General features: G+C 53.2%; 1 protein-coding gene across 1 annotated transcript in view; it reads right to left on the bottom strand.

Moving 5' to 3' along the window:
• Positions 1-244: 244 nt before the first annotated feature.
• Positions 245-24,735, bottom strand: part of LOC121275195 — a gene marked incomplete at its 3' end in the record, with an annotated part of 62,811 nt that continues 38,320 nt past the window's right edge. The window contains exons 5-6 of the mRNA XM_041182617.1: positions 6,048-6,162; positions 245-374 (exon numbers count right to left, since the gene is read on the bottom strand). Of these exons, the coding sequence (XP_041038551.1) occupies positions 245-374; positions 6,048-6,162 (245 nt within the window). The remainder of the gene's footprint in view (positions 375-6,047; positions 6,163-24,735) is intronic.

The following is a 24,735-nucleotide window of genomic DNA, read 5'->3' as shown; positions in this document are numbered from 1 at the left end:
GTGGGTCCCGTACCCCAGTGAGAGTCAGTGTGTGTGGGTCCCGTACCCCAGTGAGAGTCAGTGTGTGTGGGACCCGTACCCCAGTGAGAGTCAGTGTGTGTGGGACCCGTACCCCAGTGAGAGTCAATGTGTGTGAGACCCGTACCCCAGTGAGAGTCAGTGTGAGCAGATGGAAGTGGCTATGGGGGTGGTATGGGGGAATTGGGGTGCTCTGACCTGCCCCTGACCTGCTGATTTCACTCACCTCTCAGTCGCATGCTGGAACATTCCGGCAGGGCAGACGTTCATCCGACTTGCCCTGGAGCTCGTCACATTCGTAAATGGGATTCCCCCAGAAAAAAATCTGAACCTTTTTCTGGACACCCCTCTCCATTCTGCAAAGCAAGAGATTGTCGGGGAGATCAGTGACTCAGATCCGAAGCATCAGCTCCCAGGACACATCCCTCCCTCAATACCCCGCGACGCAGGGCCTTGTCCCAAACACACCAACCCTAACTACCCCCAGGGCCCCCGCTTCGCCGGCCCTCCCCCCGGTGTCCCTGCCCCGTGGCCCCTCCCCCCGGTGTCCCTGCCCCTCCCCCCGGTGTCACTGCCCCGTGGCCCCTCCCCCCGGTGTCCCTGCCCCTCCCCCTGGTGTCCCTGCCCCTCCCCCCGGTGTCACTGCCCCGTGGCCCCTCCCCCCGGTGTCACTGCCCCTCCCCCCAGTGTCACTGCCCCGTGGCCCCTCCCCCCGGTGTCACTGCCCCTCCCCCCAGTGTCACTGCCCCTCCCCCCGGTGTCGCTGCCCCTCCCCCTGGGTCCCTGCCCCTCCCCCCGGTGTCCCTGCCCCTCCCCCCGGTGTCCCTGCCCCGTGGCCCCTCCCCCCGGTGTCACTGCCCCTCCCCCCAGTGTCACTGCCCCGTGGCCCCTCCCCCCGGTGTCACTGCCCCGTGGCCCCTCCCCCCGGTGTCCCTGCCCCTCCCCCCAGTGTCACTGCCCCGTGGCCCCTCCCCCCGGTGTCCCTGCCCCTCCCCCCAGTGTCACTGCCCCGTGGCCCCTCCCCCCGGTGTCACTGCCCCGTGGCCCCTCCCCCCGATGTCCCTGCCCCTCCCCCCGGTGTCCCTGCCCCGTGGCCCCTCCCCCCGGTGTCACTGCCCCTCCCCCCAGTGTCACTGCCCCGTGGCCCCTCCCCCCGGTGTCACTGCCCCGTGGCCCCTCCCCCCGGTGTCCCTGCCCCTCCCCCCAGTGTCCCTGCCCCTCCCCCCGGTGTCACTGCCCCTCCCCCCGGTGTCCCTGCCCCTCCCCCCGGTGTCACTGCCCCTGCCCCTCCCCCCGGTGTCCCTGCCCCTCCCCCCGGTGTCACTGCCCCTGCCCCTCCCCCCGGTGTCACTGCCCCTGCCCCTCCCCCCGGTGTCCCTGCCCCTCCCCCCGGTGTCCCTGCCCCTCCCCCCGGTGTCACTGCCCCTGCCCCTCCCCCCGGTGACCCTGCCCCTCCCCCCGGTGTCCCTGCCCCTCCCCCCGGTGTCCCTGACCCTCCCCCCGGTGTCCCTGCCCCTCCCCCTGGTGTCACTGCCCCTGCCCCTCCCCCCGGTGTCACTGCCCCGTGGCCCCTCCCCCCGGTGTCACTGCCCCGTGGCCCCTCCCCCCGGTGTCACTGCCCCGTGGCCCCTCCCCCTGGTGTCCCTGCCCCTCCCCCCGGTGTCCCTGCCCCTCCCCCCGGTGTCACTGCCCCGTGGCCCCTCCCCCCGGTGACCCTGCCCCTCCCCCCGGTGTCCCTGCCCCTCCCCCCCGGTGTCACTGCCCCGTGGCCCCTCCCCCCGGTGTCCCTGCCCCTCCCCCCGGTGTCACTGCCCCTGCCCCTCCCCCTGGTGTCCCTGCCCCTCCCCCCGGTGTCCCTGCCCCGCCCCCTGGTGTCACTGCCCCTCCCCCTGGTGTCACTGCCCCTGCCCCTCCCCCTGGTGTCCCTGCCCCTCCCCCCGGTGTCACTGCCCCTCCCCCCGGTGTCCCTGCCCCTCCCCCCGGTGTCCCCTGCCCCTCCCCCCCGGTGTCCCTGCCCCTCCCCCCGGTGTCACTGCCCCTCCCCCCGGTGTCACTGCCCCGTGGCCCCTCCCCCCGGTGTCACTGCCCCGTGGCCCCTCCCCCCGGTGTCACTGCCCCGTGGCCCCTCCCCCCGGTGACCCTGCCCCTCCCCCCGGTGTCCCTGCCCCTCCCCCCGGTGTCCCTGCCCCTACCCCCGGTGTCACTGCCCTGTGGCCCCTCCCCCCCGGTGACCCTGCCCCTCCCCCCCGGTGTCCCTGACCATCCCCCTGGTGTCACTGCCCCGTGGCCCCTCCCCCCAGTGTCGCTGCCCCTCCCCCCGGTGTCCCTGCCCCTCCCCCCGGTGTCCCTGCCCCTCCCCCCGGTGTCCCTGCCCCTCCCCCTGGTGTCCCTGCCCCTCCCCCCGGTGTCACTGCCCCGTGGCCCCTCCCCCCGGTGTCACTGCCCCTCCCCCCAGTGTCACTGCCCCGTGGCCCCTCCCCCCGGTGTCACTGCCCCTCCCCCCAGTGTCACTGCCCCGTGGCCCCGCCCCCTGGTGTCACTGCCCCTCCCCCCGGTGTCACTGCCCCGTGGCCCCTCCCCCCGGTGTCACTGCCCCTCCCCCCGGTGTCACTGCCCCTCCCCCCGGTGTCACTGCCCCTCTCCCCGGTGCCCCTGCCCCTCTCCCCGGTGCCCCTGCCCCTCCCCACGGTGTCACTGCCCCTCCCCCTGGGTCCCTGCCCCTCCCCCCGGTGTCCCTGCCCCTCCCCCTGGTGTCGCTGCCCCTCCCCCCGGTGTCCCTGCTCCTCCCCCCGGTGTCCCTGCCCCTCCCCCCGGTGTCCCTGCCCCTCCCCCCGGTGTCACTGCCCCTCCCCCCGGTGTCACTGCCCCGTGGCCCCTCCCCCCGGTGTCACTGCCCCTCCCCCCGGTGTCACTGCCCCTCCCCCCGGTGTCACTGCCCCGTGGCCCCTCCCCCCGGTGTCACTGCCCCTCCCCCCGGTGTCCCTGCCCCTCCCCCCGTGTCACTGCCCCGTGGCCCCTCCCCCCGGTGTCACTGCCCCTCCCCCCGGTGTCACTGCCCCGTGGCCCCTCCCCCCGGTGTCACTGCCCCTCCCCCCGGTGTCCCTGCCCCTCCCCCCGGTGTCACTGCCCCGTGGCCCCTCCCCCCGGTGTCACTGCCCCGTGGCCCCTCCCCCTGGTGTCCCTGCCCCTCCCCCCGGTGTCCCTGCCCCTCCCCCCGGTGTCACTGCCCCGTGGCCCCTCCCCCCGGTGACCCTGCCCCTCCCCCCGGTGTCCCTGCCCCTCCCCCCGGTGTCACTGCCCCGTGGCCCCTCCCCCCGGTGTCCCTGCCCCTCCCCCCGGTGTCACTGCCCCTGCCCCTCCCCCTGGTGTCCCTGCCCCTCCCCCCGGTGTCCCTGCCCCGCCCCCTGGTGTCACTGCCCCTCCCCCTGGTGTCACTGCCCCTGCCCCTCCCCCTGGTGTCCCTGCCCCTCCCCCCGGTGTCACTGCCCCTCCCCCCGGTGTCCCTGCCCCTCCCCCCAGTGTCCCCTGCCCCTCCCCCCCGGTGTCCCTGCCCCTCCCCCCGGTGTCACTGCCTCTCCCCCCGGTGTCACTGCCCCGTGGCCCCTCCCCCCGGTGTCACTGCCCCGTGGCCCCTCCCCCCGGTGTCACTGCCCCGTGGCCCCTCCCCCCGGTGACCCTGCCCCTCCCCCCGGTGTCCCTGCCCCTCCCCCCGGTGTCCCTGCCCCTCCCCCCGGTGTCACTGCCCTGTGGCCCCTCCCCCCGGTGTCACTGCCCCTCCCCCCGGTGTCCCTGCCCCTCCCCCCGGTGTCCCTGCCCCTCCCCCCGGTGTCACTGCCCCGTGGCCCCTCCCCCCGGTGACCCTGCCCCTCCCCCCGGTGTCCCTGCCCCTCCCCCCGGTGTCCCTGCCCCTCCCCCTGGTGTCACTGCCCCGTGGCCCTTCCCCCCAGTGTCCCTGCCCCTCCCCCCGGTGTCCCTGCCCCGTGGCCCCTCCCCCCGGTGTCACTGCCCCTCCCCCCTGTGTCACTGCCCCTCCCCCCTGTGTCACTGCCCCTCTCCCCCTGTGTCACTGCCCCTCCCCCCGGTGTCCCTGCCCCTCCCCCCGGTGTCCCTGCCCCTCCCCCCGGTGTCCCTGCCCCTCCCCCCGGTGTCCCTGCCCCTCCCCCTGGTGTCACTGCCCCGTGGCCCTTCCCCCCAGTGTCCCTGCCCCTCCCCCCGGTGTCCCTGCCCCGTGGTCCCTCCCCCCGGTGTCACTGCCCCTCCCCCCGGTGTCACTGCCCCGTGGCCCCTCCCCCCGGTGTCACTGCCCCTCCCCCCTGTGTCACTGCCCCTCCCCCCTGTGTCACTGCCCCTCTCCCCCTGTGTCACTGCCCCTCTCCCCGGTGCCCCTGCCCCTCTCCCCGGTGTCCCTGCCCCTCCCCCCGGTGTCCCTACCCCTCCCCCCGGTGTCCCTGCCCCTCCCCCTGGTGTCCCTGCCCCTCCCCCCGGTGTCCCTGCCCCTCCCCCCGGTGTCCCTGCCCCTCCCCCCGGTGTCACTGCCCCGTGGCCCCTCCCCCCGGTGTCACTGCCCCTCCCCCCAGTGTCACTGCCCCGTGGCCCCGCCCCCTGGTGTCACTGCCCCTCCCCCCGGTGTCACTGCCCCGTGGCCCCTCCCCCCGGTGTCACTGCCCCTCCCCCCGGTGTCACTGCCCCTCCCCCCTGTGTCACTGCCCCTCTCCCCGGTGCCCCTGCCCCTCTCCCCGGTGCCCCTGCCCCTCTCCCCGGTGCCCCTGCCCCTCCCCACGGTGTCACTGCCCCTCCCCCTGGGTCCCTGCCCCTCCCCCCGGTGTCCCTGCCCCTCCCCCTGGTGTCGCTGCCCCTCCCCCCGGTGTCCCTGCTCCTCCCCCCGGTGTCCCTGCCCCTCCCCCTCCCCCTGGTGTCCCTGCCCCTCCCCCCGGTGTCCCTGCCCCTCCCCCCGGTGTCACTGCCCCGTGGCCCCTCCCCCCGGTGTCACTGCCCCTCCCCCCGGTGTCACTGCCCCTCCCCCCGGTGTCACTGCCCCGTGGCCCCTCCCCCCGGTGTCACTGCCCCTCCCCCCGGTGTCCCTGCCCCTCCCCCCGTGTCACTGCCCCTCCCCCTGGTGTCCCTGCCCCTCCCCCCGGTGTCACTGCCCCTCCCCCCGGTGTCACTGCCCCGTGGCCCCTCCCCCCGGTGACCCTGCCCCTCCCCCCGGTGTCCCTGCCCCTCCCCCCGGTGTCACTGCCCCGTGGCCCCTCCCCCCGGTGTCCCTGCCCCTCCCCCCGGTGTCCCTGCCCCTCCCCCCCGTGTCACTGCCCCTCCCCCCGGTGTCACTGCCCCTCCCCCCCCCGGTGTCACTGCCCCTCCCCCCGGTGTCCCTGCCCCTCCCCCCGGTGTCCCTGCCCCTCCCCCCGGTGTCACTGCCCCTCCCCCTGGTGTCCCTGCCCCTCCCCCCGGTGTCACTGCCCCTCCCCCTGGTGTCCCTGCCCCTCCCCCTGGTGTCCCTGCCCCTCCCCTCTGTGTCCCTGCCCCTCCCCCTGGTGTCCCTGCCCCTCCCCCTGGTGTCCCTGCCCCTCCCCTCTGTGTCCCTGCCCCTCCCCCTGGTGTCCCTGCCCCTCCCCTCTGTGTCCCTGCCCCTCCCCCCGGTGTCCCTGCCCCTCCCCCCGGTGTCCCTGCCCCTGCCCCCGGTGTCCCTGCCCCTCCCCCCGGTGTCCCTGCCCCTGCCCCCCGGTGTCCCTGCCCCTGCCCCCCGGTGTCCCTGCCCCTGCCCCCCGGTGTCCCTGCCCCTGCCCCTGCCCCCGGTGTCCCTGCCCCTCCCCCTGGTGTCCCTGCCCCTCCCCCTGGTGTCCCTGCCCCTCCCCCTGGTGTCCCTGCCCCTCCCCCCAGTGTCCCTGCCCCTGCCCCCGGTGTCCCTGCCCCGTTGCCCCTGCCCTCGGTGCCCCTTGCGCCCTGGGACCTCGGAGCTCCACTGTTGGACCAAGCTATATCCCCTGCAAAGTGATGAAATTGAGATGAGGATAGAGTCCGAGCCTCACGGGTAGTCAGGATATATCGGTTGACAGGTCCGAGTCCGCCTTCGAGTGCTCTGTTCACCACAGGGAGGGTAACACAGACTCCAGGAATCCCACTCTGACCAAATCCCTTTGCCATCTGTTGGTGCAGAGGAGTATTTTGGAAAGATTAACCATCACGTCTCCGACCATTCACAATTGCACCTCACCACCACTGCCCTGACACACCAGCAACACAACTTACAGTCTGGACCATCGTGGATACCTGGTGATGGGCACAGCCAAAAGGAAGTGGTAACAAAATGGGGACAGTCCAGTACACACTCCCATCAGTCTGTTACAGAGACAGTCCAGTACACACTCCCATCAGTCTGTTACAGAGACAGTCCAGTACACACTCCCATCAGTCTGTTACAGAGACAGTCCAGTACACACTCCCATCAGTCTGTTACAGAGGCAGTCCAGTACACATTCCTGTCATTCTGTTACAGAGACAGTCCAGTACACATTCCTGTCATTCTGTTACAGAGACAGTACAGTAGACACTCCCGTCCGTCTGTTACAGAGACAGTCCAGTACACAATAACATCAGTCTGTTATAGAGACAGTACAGTACACACTCCCATCAGTCTGTTACAGAGACAGTCCAGTACACACTCCCATCAGTCTGTTACAGAGAGAGTACAGTACACATTCCCATCAGTCTGTTACAGAGACAGTCCAGTACACACTCCCATCAGTCTGTTACAGAGACAGTCCAGTACACACTCCCATCAGTCTGTTACAGAGACAGTCCAGTACACAATAACATCAGTCTGTTACAGAGACAGTCCAGTACACACTCCTGTCATTCTGTTACAGAGACAGTCCAGTACACAATAACATCAGTCTGTTACAGAGACAGTTCAGTACACATTCCTGTCATTCTGTTACAGAGGCAGTCCAGTACACATTCCTGTCATTCTGTTACAGAGACAGTCCAGTACACATTCCCATCAGTCTGTTACAGAGACAGTCCAGTACACACTCCCATCAGTCTGTTACAGAGACAGTCCAGTACACACTCCCATCAGTCTGTTACAGAGACAGTCCAGTACACAATAACATCAGTCTGTTACAGAGACAGTCCAGTACACACTCCTGTCATTCTGTTACAGAGACAGTCCAGTACACAATAACATCAGTCTGTTACAGAGACAGTTCAGTACACATTCCTGTCATTCTGTTACAGAGGCAGTCCAGTACACATTCCTGTCATTCTGTTACAGAGACAGTCCAGTACACAATAACATCAGTCTGTTACAGAGACAGTTCAGTACACATTCCTGTCATTCTGTTACAGAGGCAGTCCAGTACACATTCCTGTCATTCTGTTACAGAGACAGTCCAGTACACAATAACATCAGTCTGTTACAGAGACAGTTCAGTACACATTCCTGTCATTCTGTTACAGAGGCAGTTCAGTACACATTCCTGTCATTCTGTTACAGAGGCAGTCCAGTACACACTCCCATCAGTCTGTTACAGAGGCAGTCCAGTACACATTCCCATCAGTCTGTTACAGAGACAGTCCAGTACACACTCCCATCAGTCTGTTACAGAGACAGTTCAGTACACATTCCTGTCATTCTGTTACAGAGACAGTCCAGTACACACTCCCATCAGTCTGTTACAGAGACAGTTCAGTACACATTCCTGTCATTCTGTTACAGAGGCAGTCCAGTACACATTCCTGTCATTCTGTTACAGAGACAGTCCAGTACACAATAACATCAGTCTGTTACAGAGACAGTTCAGTACACATTCCTGTCATTCTGTTACAGAGGCAGTTCAGTACACATTCCTGTCATTCTGTTACAGAGGCAGTCCAGTACACACTCCCATCAGTCTGTTACAGAGGCAGTCCAGTACACATTCCCATCAGTCTGTTACAGAGACAGTCCAGTACACACTCCCATCAGTCTGTTACAGAGACAGTCCAGTACACACTCCTGTCATTCTGTTACAGAGACAGTCCAGTACACAATAACATCAGTCTGTTACAGAGACAGTTCAGTACACATTCCTGTCATTCTGTTACAGAGGCAGTCCAGTACACATTCCTGTCATTCTGTTACAGAGACAGTCCAGTACACAATAACATCAGTCTGTTACAGAGACAGTTCAGTACACATTCCTGTCATTCTGTTACAGAGGCAGTCCAGTACACATTCCTGTCATTCTGTTACAGAGACAGTCCAGTACACAATAACATCAGTCTGTTACAGAGACAGTTCAGTACACATTCCTGTCATTCTGTTACAGAGGCAGTTCAGTACACATTCCTGTCATTCTGTTACAGAGGCAGTCCAGTACACACTCCCATCAGTCTGTTACAGAGGCAGTCCAGTACACATTCCCATCAGTCTGTTACAGAGACAGTCCAGTACACACTCCCATCAGTCTGTTACAGAGACAGTTCAGTACACATTCCTGTCATTCTGTTACAGAGACAGTCCAGTACACACTCCCATCAGTCTGTTACAGAGACAGTTCAGTACACATTCCTGTCATTCTGTTACAGAGGCAGTCCAGTACACATTCCTGTCATTCTGTTACAGAGACAGTCCAGTACACAATAACATCAGTCTGTTACAGAGACAGTTCAGTACACATTCCTGTCATTCTGTTACAGAGGCAGTTCAGTACACATTCCTGTCATTCTGTTACAGAGGCAGTCCAGTACACACTCCCATCAGTCTGTTACAGAGGCAGTCCAGTACACATTCCCATCAGTCTGTTACAGAGACAGTCCAGTACACACTCCCATCAGTCTGTTACAGAGACAGTCCAGTACACACTCCCATCAGTCTGTTATAGAGACAGTACAGTACACACTCCCATCAGTCTGTTACAGAGACAGTCCAGTACACACTCCCATCAGTCTGTTACAGAGACAGTTCAGTACACATTCCTGTCATTCTGTTACAGAGACAGTCCAGTACACACTCCCATCAGTCTGTTACAGAGACAGTTCAGTACACATTCCTGTCATTCTGTTACAGAGACAGTCCAGTACACACTCCCATCAGTCTGTTACAGAGACAGTTCAGTACACATTCCTGTCATTCTGTTACAGAGACAGTCCAGTACACACTCCCATCAGTCTGTTACAGAGACAGTTCAGTACACATTCCTGTCATTCTCTTACAGAGGCAGTCCAGTACACATTCCTGTCATTCTGTTACAGAGACAGTCCAGTACACACTCCCATCAGTCTGTTACAGAAACAGTTCAGTACACATTCCTGTCATTCTGTTACAGAGACAGTCCAGTACACACTCCCATCAGTCTGTTACAGAGACAGTTCAGTACACATTCCTGTCATTCTGTTACAGAGGCAGTCCAGTACACATTCCTGTCATTCTGTTACAGAGACAGTCCAGTACACACTCCCATCAGTCTGTTACAGAGGCAGTCCAGTACACACTCCATCAGTCTGTTACAGAGACAGTCCAGTACACACTCCCATCAGTCTGTTACAGAGACAGTTCAGTACACATTCCTGTCATTCTGTTACAGAGGCAGTCCAGTACACATTCCTGTCATTCTGTTACAGAGACAGTCCAGTACACACTCCCATCAGTCTGTTACAGAGACAGTTCAGTACACATTCCTGTCATTCTGTTACAGAGGCAGTCCAGTACACATTCCTGTCATTCTGTTACAGAGGCAGTCCAGTACACATTCCTGTCATTCTGTTACAGAGACAGTCCAGTACACACTCCCATCAGTCTGTTACAGAGACAGTCCAGTACACACTCCCATCAGTCTGTTACAGAGACAGTCCAGTACACACTCCCATCAGTCTGTTACAGAGACAGTCCAGTACACACTCCCATCAGTCTGTTACAGAGACAGTCCAGTACACAATAACATCAGTCTGTTACAGAGACAGTCCAGTACACAATAACATCAGTCTGTTACAGAGACAGTCCAGTACACAATAACATCAGTCTGTTACAGAGACAGTCCAGTACACACTCCCATCATTCTGTTACAGAGACAGTCCAGTACACTCTCCTGTCATTCTGTTACAGAGACAGTCCAGTACACTCTCCTGTCAGTCTGTTACAGAGACAGTCCAGTACACACTCCCATCAGTCTGTTACAGAGACAGTCCAGTACACACTCCCATCAGTCTGTTACAGAGACAGTCCAGTACACACTCCCATCAGTCTGTTACAGAGACAGTCCAGTACACACTCCCATCAGTCTGTGACAGAGACAGTCCAGTACACATTCCCATCAGTCTGTTACAGAGACAGTCCAGTACACACTCCCATCAGTCTGTTACAGAGACAGTCCAGTACACACTCCCATCAGTCTGTTACAGAGACAGTCCAGTACACACTCCCATCAGTCTGTTACAGAGACAGTCCAGTACACAATCCCATCAGTCTGTTACAGAGACAGTCCAGTACACACTCCCATCAGTCTGTTACAGAGACAGTCCAGTACACACTCCATCAGTCTGTTACAGAGGACAGTCCAGTACACACTCCCATCAGTCTGTTACAGAGACAGTCCAGTACACACTCCATCAGTCTGTTACAGAGACAGTCCAGTACACACTCCCGTCAGTCTATTACAGAGACAGTCCAGTACACACTCCGTCAGTCTGTTACAGAGAAAGTCCAGTACACACTCCCATCAGTCTGTTACAGAGACAGTCCAGTACACACTCCCATCAGTCTGTTACAGAGACAGTCCAGTACACACTCCCATCAGTCTGTTACAGAGACAGTCCAGTACACACTCCCATCAGTCTGTTACAGAGACAGTCCAGTACACACTCCCATCAGTCTGTTACAGAGACAGTCCAGTACACATTCCTGTCATTCTGTTACAGAGACAGTCCAGTACACATTCCTGTCATTCTGTAACAGAGACAGTCCAGTACACATTCCCATCAGTCTGTTACAGAGACAGTCCAGTACACACTCCCATCAGTCTGTTACAGAGACAGTCCAGTACACACTCCCATCAGTCTGTTACAGAGACAGTCCAGTACACAATAACATCAGTCTGTTACAGAGACAGTCCAGTACACAATAACATCAGTCTGTTACAGAGACAGTCCAGTACACACTCCCATCAGTCTGTTACAGAGACAGTCCAGTACACACTCCCATCAGTCTGTTACAGAGACAGTCCAGTACACACTCCCATCAGTCTGTTACAGAGACAGTTCAGTACACATTCCTGTCATTCTGTTACAGAGGCAGTCCAGTACACATTCCTGTCATTCTGTTACAGAGACAGTCCAGTACACACTCCCATCAGTCTGTTACAGAGACAGTCCAGTACACATTCCTGTCATTCTGTTACAGAGACAGTCCAGTACACACTCCCATCAGTCTGTTACAGAGACAGTCCAGTACACACTCCCATCAGTCTGTTACAGAGACAGTCCAGTACACAATAACATCAGTCTGTTACAGAGACAGTCCAGTACACAATAACATCAGTCTGTTACAGAGACAGTCCAGTACACAATAACATCAGTCTGTTACAGAGACAGTTCAGTACACATTCCTGTCATTCTGTTACAGAGGCAGTCCAGTACACATTCCTGTCATTCTGTTACAGAGACAGTCCAGTACACAATAACATCAGTCTGTTACAGAGACAGTTCAGTACACATTCCTGTCATTCTGTTACAGAGGCAGTCCAGTACACATTCCTGTCATTCTGTTACAGAGACAGTCCAGTACACAATAACATCAGTCTGTTACAGAGACAGTTCAGTACACATTCCTGTCATTCTGTTACAGAGGCAGTTCAGTACACACTCCCATCAGTCTGTTACAGAGACAGTCCAGTACACACTCCCATCAGTCTGTTACAGAGACAGTTCAGTACACATTCCTGTCATTCTGTTACAGAGGCAGTCCAGTACACACTCCCATCAGTCTGTTACAGAGGCAGTCCAGTACACATTCCCATCAGTCTGTTACAGAGACAGTCCAGTACACACTCCCATCAGTCTGTTACAGAGACAGTTCAGTACACATTCCTGTCATTCTGTTACAGAGACAGTCCAGTACACACTCCCATCAGTCTGTTACAGAGACAGTTCAGTACACATTCCTGTCATTCTGTTACAGAGACAGTCCAGTACACACTCCCATCAGTCTGTTACAGAGACAGTTCAGTACACATTCCTGTCATTCTGTTACAGAGACAGTCCAGTACACACTCCCATCAGTCTGTTACAGAGACAGTTCAGTACACATTCCTGTCATTCTCTTACAGAGGCAGTCCAGTACACATTCCTGTCATTCTGTTACAGAGACAGTCCAGTACACACTCCCATCAGTCTGTTACAGAGACAGTTCAGTACACATTCCTGTCATTCTGTTACAGAGACAGTCCAGTACACACTCCCATCAGTCTGTTACAGAGGCAGTCCAGTACACATTCCTGTCATTCTGCTACAGAGACAGTCCAGTACACACTCCCATCAGTCTGTTACAGAGACAGTTCAGTACACATTCCTGTCATTCTGTTACAGAGGCAGTCCAGTACACATTCCTGTCATTCTGTTACAGAGACAGTCCAGTACACACTCCCATCAGTCTGTTACAGAGGCAGTCCAGTACACACTCCCATCAGTCTGTTACAGAGACAGTCCAGTACACACTCCCATCAGTCTGTTACAGAGACAGTTCAGTACACATTCCTGTCATTCTGTTACAGAGGCAGTCCAGTACACATTCCTGTCATTCTGTTACAGAGACAGTCCAGTACACACTCCCATCAGTCTGTTACAGAGACAGTCCAGTACACATTCCTGTCATTCTGTTACAGAGACAGTCCAGTACACACTCCCATCAGTCTGTTACAGAGACAGTCCAGTACACACTCCCATCAGTCTGTTACAGAGACAGTCCAGTACACACTCCCATCAGTCTGTTACAGAGACAGTCCAGTACACACTCCCATCAGTCTGTTACAGAGACAGTCCAGTACACACTCCCATCAATCTGTTACAGAGACAGTCCAGTACACAATAACATCAGTCTGTTACAGAGACAGTCCAGTACACAATAACATCAGTCTGTTACAGAGACAGTCCAGTACACAATAACATCAGTCTGTTACAGAGACAGTCCAGTACACACTCCCATCATTCTGTTACAGAGACAGTCCAGAACACACTCCTGTCAGTCTGTTACAGAGACAGTCCAGTACACACTCCCATCATTCTGTTACAGAGACAGTCCAGTACACTCTCCTGTCATTCTGTTACAGAGACAGTCCAGTACACTCTCCTGTCAGTCTGTTACAGAGACAGTCCAGTACACACTCCCATCAGTCTGTTACAGAGACAGTCCAGTACACACTCCCATCAGTCTGTTACAGAGACAGTCCAGTACACACTCCCATCAGTGTGTTACAGAGACAGTCCAGTACACACTCCCATCAGTCTGTGACAGAGACAGTCCAGTACACATTCCCATCAGTCTGTTACAGAGACAGTCCAGTACACACTCCCATCAGTCTGTTACAGAGACAGTCCAGTACACACTCCCATCAGTCTGTTACAGAGACAGTCCAGTACACACTCCCATCAGTCTGTTACAGAGACAGTCCAGTACACACTCCCAACAGTCTGTTACAGAGACAGTCCAGTACACATTCCTGTCATTCTGTTACAGAGACAGTCCAGTACACATTCCTGTCATTCTGTTACAGAGACAGTCCAGTACACACTCCCATCAGTCTGTTACAGAGACAGTCCAGTACACACTCCCATCAGTCTGTTACAGAGACAGTCCAGTACACACTCCCGTCAGTCTATTACAGAGACAGTCCAGTACACACTCCCGTCAGTCTGTTACAGAGACAGTCCAGTACACACTCCCATCAGTCTGTTACAGAGACAGTCCAGTACACACTCCCATCAGTCTGTTACAGAGACAGTCCAGTACACACTCCCATCAGTCTGTTACAGAGACAGTCCAGTACACACTCCCATCAGTCTGTTACAGAGACAGTCCAGTACACACTCCCATCAGTCTGTTACAGAGACAGTCCAGTACACATTCCTGTCATTCTGTTACAGAGACAGTCCAGTACACATTCCTGTCATTCTGTAACAGAGACAGTCCAGTACACATTCCCATCAGTCTGTTACAGAGACAGTCCAGTACACACTCCCATCAGTCTGTTACAGAGACAGTCCAGTACACACTCCCATCAGTCTGTTACAGAGACAGTCCAGTACACAATAACATCAGTCTGTTACAGAGACAGTCCAGTACACACTCCCATCAGTCTGTTACAGAGACAGTCCAGTACACACTCCCATCAGTCTGTTACAGAGACAGTTCAGTACACATTCCTGTCATTCTGTTACAGAGGCAGTCCAGTACACATTCCTGTCATTCTGTTACAGAGACAGTCCAGTACACACTCCCATCAGTCTGTTACAGAGACAGACCAGTACACATTCCTGTCATTCTGTTACAGAGACAGTCCAGTACACACTCCCATCAGTCTGTTACAGAGACAGTCCAGTACACACTCCCATCAGTCTGTTACAGCGACAGTCCAGTACACAATAACATCAGTCTGTTACAGAGACAGTCCAGTACACAATAACATCAGTCTGTTACAGAGACAGTCCAGTACACACTCCCATCATTCTGTTACAGAGACAGTCCAGTACACGCTCCTGTCATTCTGTTACAGAGACAGTCCAGTACACTCTCCTGTCAGTCTGTTACAGAGACAGTCCAGTACACACTCCCATCATTCTGTTACAGAGACAGTCCAGTACACTCTCCTGTCAGTCTGTTACAGAGACAGTCCAGTACACTCTCCTGTCAGTCTGTTACAGAGACAGTCCAGTACACACTCCCATCAGTCTGTTACAGAGACAGTCCAGTACACTCTCCTGTCAGTCTGTTACAGAGACAGTCCAGTACACACTCCCATCAGTCTGTTACAGAGACAGTCCAGTACACACTCCCATCAGTCTGTTACAGAGACAGTCCAGTACACACTCCCATCAGTCTGTTACAGAGACAGTCCAGTACACACTCCCATCAGTCTGTGACAGAGACAGTCCAGTACACATTCCCATCAGTCTGTTACAGAGACAGTCCAGTACACACTCCCATCAGTCTGTTACAGAGACAGTCCAGTACACACTCCCATCAGTCTTTTACAGAGACAGTCCAGTACACACTCCCATCAGTCTGTTACAGAGACAGTCCAGTACACAATCCCATCAGTCTGTTACAGAGACAGTCCAGTACACACTCCCATCAGTCTGTTACAGAGACAGTCCAGTACACACTCCCATCAGTCTGTTACAGAGACAGTCCAGTACACACTCCCGTCAGTCTGTTACAGAGACAGTCCAGTACACACTCCCATCAGTCTGTTACAGAGACAGTCCAGTACACACTCCCATCAGTCTGTTACAGAGACAGTTCAGTACACACTCCCATCAGTCTGTTACAGAGACAGTCCAGTACACATTCCTGTCATTCTGTTACAGAGACAGTCCAGTACACATTCCTGTCATTCTGTTACAGAGACAGTCCAGTACACATTCCTGTCATTCTGTTACAGAGACAGTCCAGTACACATTCCCATCAGTCTGTTACAGAGACAGTCCAGTACACACTCCCATCAGTCTGTTACAGAGACAGTCCAGTACACACTCCCATCAGTCTGTTACAGAGACAGTCAAGTACACAATAACATCAGTCTGTTACAGAGACAGTCCAGTACACACTCCCATCAGTCTGTTACAGAGACAGTCCAGTACACACTCCTGTCAGTCTGTTACAGAGACAGTCCAGTACACATTCCCATCAGTCTGTTACAGAGACAGTCCAGTACACAATAACATCAGTCTGTTACAGAGACAGTCCAGTACACACTCCCATCAGTCTGTTACAGAGACAGTACAGTACACACTCCTGTCATTCTGTTACAGAGGCAGTCCAGTACACATTCCCATCAGTCTGTTACAGAGACAGTCCAGGACACACTCCCATCAGTCCGTTACAGAGACAGTCCAGTACACACTCCCATCAGTCTGTTACAGAGGCAGTCCAGTACACATTCCCATCAGTCTGTTACAGAGACAGTCCAGTACACAATAACATCAGTCTGTTACAGAGACAGTCCAGTACACATTCCCATCAGTCTGTTACAGAGGCAGTCCAGTACACACTCCTGTCATTCTGTTACAGAGACAGTCCAGTACACATTCCCATCAGTCTGTTACAGAGACAGTCCAGTACACACTCCTGTCATTCTGTTACAGAGACAGTCCAGTACACAATAACATCAGTCTGTTACAGAGACAGTCCAGTACACACTCCTGTCATTCTGTTACAGAGACAGTCCAGTACACAATAACATCAGTCTGTTACAGAGACAGTCCAGTACGCACTCCTGTCATTCTGTTACAGAGACAGTCCAGTACACAATAACATCAGTCTGTTACAGAGACAGTCCAGTACACAATAACATCAGTCTGTTACAGAGACAGTCCAGTACACAATAACATCAGTCTGTTACAGAGACAGTCCAGTACACACTCCTGTCATTCTGTTACAGAGACAGTCCAGTACACATTCCCATCAGTCTGTTACAGAGACAGTCCAGTACACAATAACATCAGTCTGTTACAGAGACAGTCCAGTACACACTCCTGTCATTCTGTTACAGAGACAGTCCAGTACACATTCCCATCAGTCTGTTACAGAGACAGTCCAGTACACAATAACATCAGTCTGTTACAGAGACAGTCCAGTACACATTCCCATCAGTCTGTTACAGAGGCAGTCCAGTACACACTCCTGTCATTCTGTTACAGAGACAGTCCAGTACACATTCCCATCAGTCTGTTACAGAGACAGTCCAGTACACACTCCTGTCATTCTGTTACAGAGACAGTCCAGTACACAATAACATCAGTCTGTTACAGAGACAGTCCAGTACACACTCCTGTCATTCTGTTACAGAGACAGTCCAGTACACAATAACATCAGTCTGTTACAGAGACAGTCCAGTACACAATAACATCAGTCTGTTACAGAGACAGTCCAGTACGCACTCCTGTCATTCTGTTACAGAGACAGTCCAGTACACACTCCCAACAGTCTGTTACAGAGACAGTCCAGTACACATTCCTGTCATTCTGTTACAGAGACAGTCCAGTACACATTCCTGTCATTCTGTTACAGAGACAGTCCAGTACACACTCCCATCAGTCTGTTACAGAGACAGTCCAGTACACACTCCCATCAGTCTGTTACAGAGACAGTCCAGTACACACTCCCGTCAGTCTATTACAGAGACAGTCCAGTACACACTCCCGTCAGTCTGTTACAGAGACAGTCCAGTACACACTCCCATCAGTCTGTTACAGAGACAGTCCAGTACACACTCCCATCAGTCTGTTACAGAGACAGTCCAGTACACACTCCCATCAGTCTGTTACAGAGACAGTCCAGTACACACTCCCATCAGTCTGTTACAGAGACAGTCCAGTACACACTCCCATCAGTCTGTTACAGAGACAGTCCAGTACACATTCCTGTCATTCTGTTACAGAGACAGTCCAGTACACATTCCTGTCATTCTGTAACAGAGACAGTCCAGTACACATTCCCATCAGTCTGTTACAGAGACAGTCCAGTACACACTCCCATCAGTCTGTTACAGAGACAGTCCAGTACACACTCCCATCAGTCTGTTACAGAGACAGTCCAGTACACAATAACATCAGTCTGTTACAGAGACAGTCCAGTACACACTCCCATCAGTCTGTTACAGAGACAGTCCAGTACACACTCCCATCAGTCTGTTACAGAGACAGTTCAGTACACATTCCTGTCATTCTGTTACAGAGGCAGTCCAGTACACATTCCTGTCATTCTGTTACAGAGACAGTCCAGTACACACTCCCATCAGTCTGTTACAGAGATAGTCCAGTACACATTCCTGTCATTCTGTTACAGAGACAGTCCAGTACACACTCCCATCAGTCTGTTACAGAGACAGTCCAGTACACACTCCCATCAGTCTGTTACAGCGACAGTCCAGTACACAATAACATCAGTCTGTTACAGAGACAGTCCAGTACACAATAACATCAGTCTGTTACAGAGACAGTCCAGTACACACTCCCATCATTCTGTTACAGAGACAGTCCAGTACACTCTCCTGTCATTCTGTTACAGAGACAGTCCAGTACACTCTCCTGTCAGTCTGTTACAGAGACAGTCCAGTACACACTCCCATCATTCTGTTACAGAGACAGTCCAGTACACTCTCCTGTCAGTCTGTTACAGAGACAGTCCAGTACACTCTCCTGTCAGTCTGTTACAGAGACAGTCCAGTACACACTCCCATCAGTCTGTTACAGAGACAGTCCAGTACACTCTCCTGTCAGTCTGTTACAGAGACAGTCCAGTACACACTCCCATCAGTCTGTTACAGAGACAGTCCAGTACACACTCCCATCAGTCTGTTACAGAGACAGTCCAGTACACACTCCCATCAGTCTGTTACAGAGACAGTCCAGTACACACTCCCATCAGTCTGTGACAGAGACAGTCCAGTACACATTCCCATCAGTCTGTTACAGAGACAGTCCAGTACACACTCCCATCAGTCTGTTACAGAGACAGTCCAGTACACACTCCCATCAGTCTTTTACAGAGACAGTCCAGTACACACTCCCATCAGTCTGTTACAGAGACAGTCCAGTACACAATCCCATCAGTCTGTTACAGAGACAGTCCAGTACACACTCCCATCAGTCTGTTACAGAGACAGTCCAGTACACACTCCCATCAGTCTGTTACAGAGACAGTCCAGTACACACTCCCGTCAGTCTGTTACAGAGACAGTCCAGTACACACTCCCATCAGTCTGTTACAGAGACAGTCCAGTACACACTCCCATCAGTCTGTTACAGAGACAGTTCAGTACACACTCCCATCAGTCTGTTACAGAGACAGTCCAGTACACATTCCTGTCATTCTGTTACAGAGACAGTCCAGTACACATTCCTGTCATTCTGTTACAGAGACAGTCCAGTACACATTCCCATCAGTCTGTTACAGAGACAGTCCAGTACACACTCCCATCAGTCTGTTACAGAGACAGTCCAGTACACACTCCCATCAGTCTGTTACAGAGACAGTCCAGTACACAATAACATCAGTCTGTTACAGAGACAGTCCAGTACACACTCCCATCAGTCTGTTACAGAGACAGTCCAGTACACACTCCTGTCAGTCTGTTACAGAGACAGTCCAGTACACATTCCCATCAGTCTGTTACAGAGACAGTCCAGTACACAATAACATCAGTCTGTTACAGAGACAGTCCAGTACACACTCCCATCAGTCTGTTACAGAGACAGTACAGTACACACTCCTGTCATTCTGTTACAGAGGCAGTCCAGTACACATTCCCATCAGTCTGTTACAGAGACAGTCCAGTACACACTCCCATCAGTCCGTTACAGAGACAGTCCAGTACACACTCCCATCAGTCTGTTACAGAGGCAGTCCAGTACACATTCCCATCAGTCTGTTACAGAGACAGTCCAGTACACAATAACATCAGTCTGTTACAGAGACAGTCCAGTACACATTCCCATCAGTCTGTTACAGAGGCAGTCCAGTACACACTCCTGTCATTCTGTTACAGAGACAGTCCAGTACACATTCCCATCAGTCTGTTACAGAGACAGTCCAGTACACACTCCTGTCATTCTGTTACAGAGACAGTCCAGTACACAATAACATCAGTCTGTTACAGAGACAGTCCAGTACACACTCCTGTCATTCTGTTACAGAGACAGTCCAGTACACAATAACATCAGTCTGTTACAGAGACAGTCCAGTACGCACTCCTGTCATTCTGTTACAGAGACAGTCCAGTACACAATAACATCAGTCTGTTACAGAGACAGTCCAGTACACAATAACATCAGTCTGTTACAGAGACAGTCCAGTACACAATAACATCAGTCTGTTACAGAGACAGTCCAGTACACACTCCTGTCATTCTGTTACAGAGACAGTCCAGTACACATTCCCATCAGTCTGTTACAGAGACAGTCCAGTACACAATAACATCAGTCTGTTACAGAGACAGTCCAGTACACACTCCTGTCATTCTGTTACAGAGACAGTCCAGTACACATTCCCATCAGTCTGTTACAGAGACAGTCCAGTACACACTCCTGTCATTCTGTTACAGAGACAGTCCAGTACACAATAACATCAGTCTGTTACAGAGACAGTCCAGTACGCACTCCTGTCATTCTGTTACAGAGACAGTCCAGTACACAATAACATCAGTCTGTTACAGAGACAGTCCAGTACACAATAACATCAGTCTGTTACAGAGACAGTCCAGTACGCACTCCTGTCATTCTGTTACAGAGACAGTCCAGTACACAATAACATCAGTCTGTTACAGAGACAGTCCAGTACACACTCCTGTCATTCTGTTACAGAGACAGTCCAGTACACAATAACATCAGTCTGTTACAGAGACAGTCCAGTACACACTCCTGTCATTCTGTTACAGAGACAGTCCAGTACACAATAACATCAGTCTGTTACAGAGACAGTCCAGTACGCACTCCTGTCATTCTGTTACAGAGACAGTCCAGTACACAATAACATCAGTCTGTTACAGAGACAGTCCAGTACGCACTCCTGTCATTCTGTTACAGAGACAGTCCAGTACACAATAACATCAGTCTGTTACAGAGACAGTCCAGTACACACTCCTGTCATTCTGTTACAGAGACAGTCCAGTACACATTCCCATCAGTCTGTTACAGAGACAGTCCAGTACACACTCCCATCAGTCTGTTACAGAGACAGTCCAGTACACACTCCCATCAGTCTGTTACAGAGACAGTCCAGTACACACTCCTGTCATTCTGTTACAGAGACAGTCCAGTACACAATAACATCAGTCTGTTACAGAGACAGTCGAGTACACACTCCTGTCATTCTGTTACAGAGACAGTCCAATACACACTCCCATCAGTCTGTTACAGAGACAGTCCAGTACACACTCCTGTCATTCTATTACAGAGACAGTCCAGTACACAATAACATCAGTCACTTACAGAGACAGTCCAGTACACACTCCCATCAGTCTGTGACAGAGACAGTCCAGTACACAATAACATCAGTCTCTTACAGAGACAGTCCAGTACACACTCCCATCAGTCTGTGACAGAGACAGTCCAGTACACAATAACATCAGTCTGTTACAGAGACAGTCCAGTACACACTCCTGTCATTCTGTTACAGAGACAGTCCAGTACACAATAACATCAGTCTGTTACAGAGACAGTCCAGTACACACTCCTGTCATTCTGTTACAGAGACAGTCCAGTACACAATAACATCAGTCTGTTACAGAGACAGTCCAGTACACACTCCCATCAGTCTGTTACAGAGACAGTCCAGTACACACTCCCATCATTCTGTTACAGAGACAGTCCAGTACACATTCCCATCAGTCTGTTACAGAGACAGTCCAGTACACACTCCCATCATTCTGTTACAGAGACAGTCCAGTACACACTCCCATCAGTATGTTACAGAGACAGTCCAGTACACACTCCCATCAGTCTGTTACAGAGACAGTACAGTACACACTCCTGTCATTCTGTTATAGAGACAGTACAGTTCACACTCCCATCATTCTGTTATAGAGACAGTACAGTACACACTCCCATCAGTCTGTTACAGAGACAGTACAGTACACAATCCCATCAGTCTGTTACAGAGACAGTCCAGTACACACTCCCATCATTCTGTTACAGAGACAGTCCAGTACACAATCCTATCAGTCTGTTACAGAGACAGTCCAGTACACAATCCTATCAGTCTGTTACAGAGACAGTCCAGTACACACTCCCATCAGTCTGTTACAGAGACAGTCCAGTACACAATAACAGCAGTCTGTTACAGAGACAGTCCAGTACACAATAACATCAGTCTGTTACAGAGACAGTACAGTACACAATAACATCAGTCTGTTACAGAGACAGTCCGGTACACAATCCCATCAGTCTGTTACAGAGACAGTCCAGTACACACTTCCAACAGTCTGTAACAGAGACAGTCCAGTACACACACTTGCCAGTCTGTTACACAGACAGTCCAGTACCCACTCCAATCAGTCTGTTACAGAGACAGTCCAGTACACAATAACATCAGTCACTTACAGAGACAGTCCAGTACACACTCCCATCAGTCTGTGACAGAGACAGTCCAGTACACAATAACATCAGTCTCTTACAGAGACAGTCCAGTACACACTCCCATCAGTCTGTGACAGAGACAGTCCAGTACACAATAACATCAGTCTGTTACAGAGACAGTCCAGTACACACTCCTGTCATTCTGTTACAGAGACAGTCCAGTACACAATAACATCAGTCTGTTACAGAGACAGTCCAGTACACACTCCTGTCATTCTGTTACAGAGACAGTCCAGTACACAATAACATCAGTCTGTTACAGAGACAGTCCAGTACACACTCCCATCAGTCTGTTACAGAGACAGTCCAGTACACACTCCCATCATTCTGTTACAGAGACAGTCCAGTACACATTCCCATCAGTCTGTTACAGAGACAGTCCAGTACACACTCCCATCATTCTGTTACAGAGACAGTCCAGTACACACTCCCATCAGTCTGTTACAGAGACAGTCCAGTACACACTCCCATCAGTCTGTTACAGAGACAGTACAGTACACACTCCTGTCATTCTGTTATAGAGACAGTACAGTTCACACTCCCATCATTCTGTTATAGAGACAGTACAGTACACACTCCCATCAGTCTGTTACAGAGACAGTACAGTACACAATCCCATCAGTCTGTTACAGAGACAGTCCAGTACACACTCCCATCATTCTGTTACAGAGACAGTCCAGTACACAATCCTATCAGTCTGTTACAGAGACAGTCCAGTACACACTCCCATCAGTCTGTTACAGAGACAGTCCAGTACACAATCCTATCAGTCTGTTACAGAGACAGTCCAGTACACACTCCCATCAGTCTGTTACAGAGACAGTCCAGTACACAATAACAGCAGTCTGTTACAGAGACAGTCCAGTACACAATAACATCAGTCTGTTACAGAGACAGTCCAGTACACACTCCTGTCATTCTGTTACAGAGACAGTCCAGTACACAATAACATCAGTCTGTTACAGAGACAGTCCAGTACACACTCCTGTCATTCTGTTACAGAGACAGTCCAGTACACAATAACATCAGTCTGTTACAGAGACAGTCCAGTACACACTCCCATCAGTCTGTTACAGAGACAGTCCAGTACACACTCCCATCATTCTGTTACAGAGACAGTCCAGTACACATTCCCATCAGTCTGTTACAGAGACAGTCCAGTACACACTCCCATCATTCTGTTACAGAGACAGTCCAGTACACACTCCCATCAGTCTGTTACAGAGACAGTCCAGTACACACTCCCATCAGTCTGTTACAGAGACAGTACAGTACACACTCCTGTCATTCTGTTATAGAGACAGTACAGTTCACACTCCCATCATTCTGTTATAGAGACAGTACAGTACACACTCCCATCAGTCTGTTACAGAGACAGTACAGTACACAATCCCATCAGTCTGTTACAGAGACAGTCCAGTACACACTCCCATCATTCTGTTACAGAGACAGTCCAGTACACAATCCTATCAGTCTGTTACAGAGACAGTCCAGTACACACTCCCATCAGTCTGTTACAGAGACAGTCCAGTACACAATCCTATCAGTCTGTTACAGAGACAGTCCAGTACACACTCCCATCAGTCTGTTACAGAGACAGTCCAGTACACAATAACAGCAGTCTGTTACAGAGACAGTCCAGTACACAATAACATCAGTCTGTTACAGAGACAGTACAGTACACAATAACATCAGTCTGTTACAGAGACAGTCCGGTACACAATCCCATCAGTCTGTTACAGAGACAGTCCAGTACACACTTCCAACAGTCTGTAACAGAGACAGTCCAGTACACACACTTGCCAGTCTGTTACACAGACAGTCCAGTACCCACTCCAATCAGTCTGTTACAGAGACAGTCCAGTACCCAGTCCTGTCAGTCTGTTACACAGACAGTCCAGTACCCACACCCGTCCGTCTGTTATAGAGACAGTCTAGTACACATTCCCGTCTGTCTCTAATAGAGTCTGTCCAGTACCCACTCCGATATGTCTGTTACAGAGACAATCCAGTACACACTCTCGTCCGTCTGTTACAGAGACAGTATTTTACCCACTCGCGTCAGTCTGTTACACAGACAGTACAGTACACACTCCCATCAGTCTGTTACAGAGACAGTACAGTACACACTCCTGTCATTCTGTTATAGAGACAGTACAGTACAAACTCTCGTCAGTTTATTACAGAGACAGTCCAGCACACACTCTTGCCAGTCTGTTACAGAGACAGTCCAGTACACTCTCTCGGCAGTCTGTTACAAAGTCAGTACAGTACACACTCCTGTCAGTCTGTTACAAAGACAGTACAGTACACACTCCTGTCAGTCTGTTACAAAGACAGTACAGTACACACTCCTGTCAGTCTGTTACAAAGACAGTCCAGTACACACTC

The sequence above is a fragment of the Carcharodon carcharias genome, unplaced genomic scaffold, assembly GCF_017639515.1.
Source record: "Carcharodon carcharias isolate sCarCar2 unplaced genomic scaffold, sCarCar2.pri scaffold_786_ctg1, whole genome shotgun sequence".
Taxonomy (NCBI): Eukaryota; Metazoa; Chordata; class Chondrichthyes; order Lamniformes; family Lamnidae; genus Carcharodon; species Carcharodon carcharias.
This window is presented reverse-complemented; position numbering and strand designations above follow the sequence as displayed.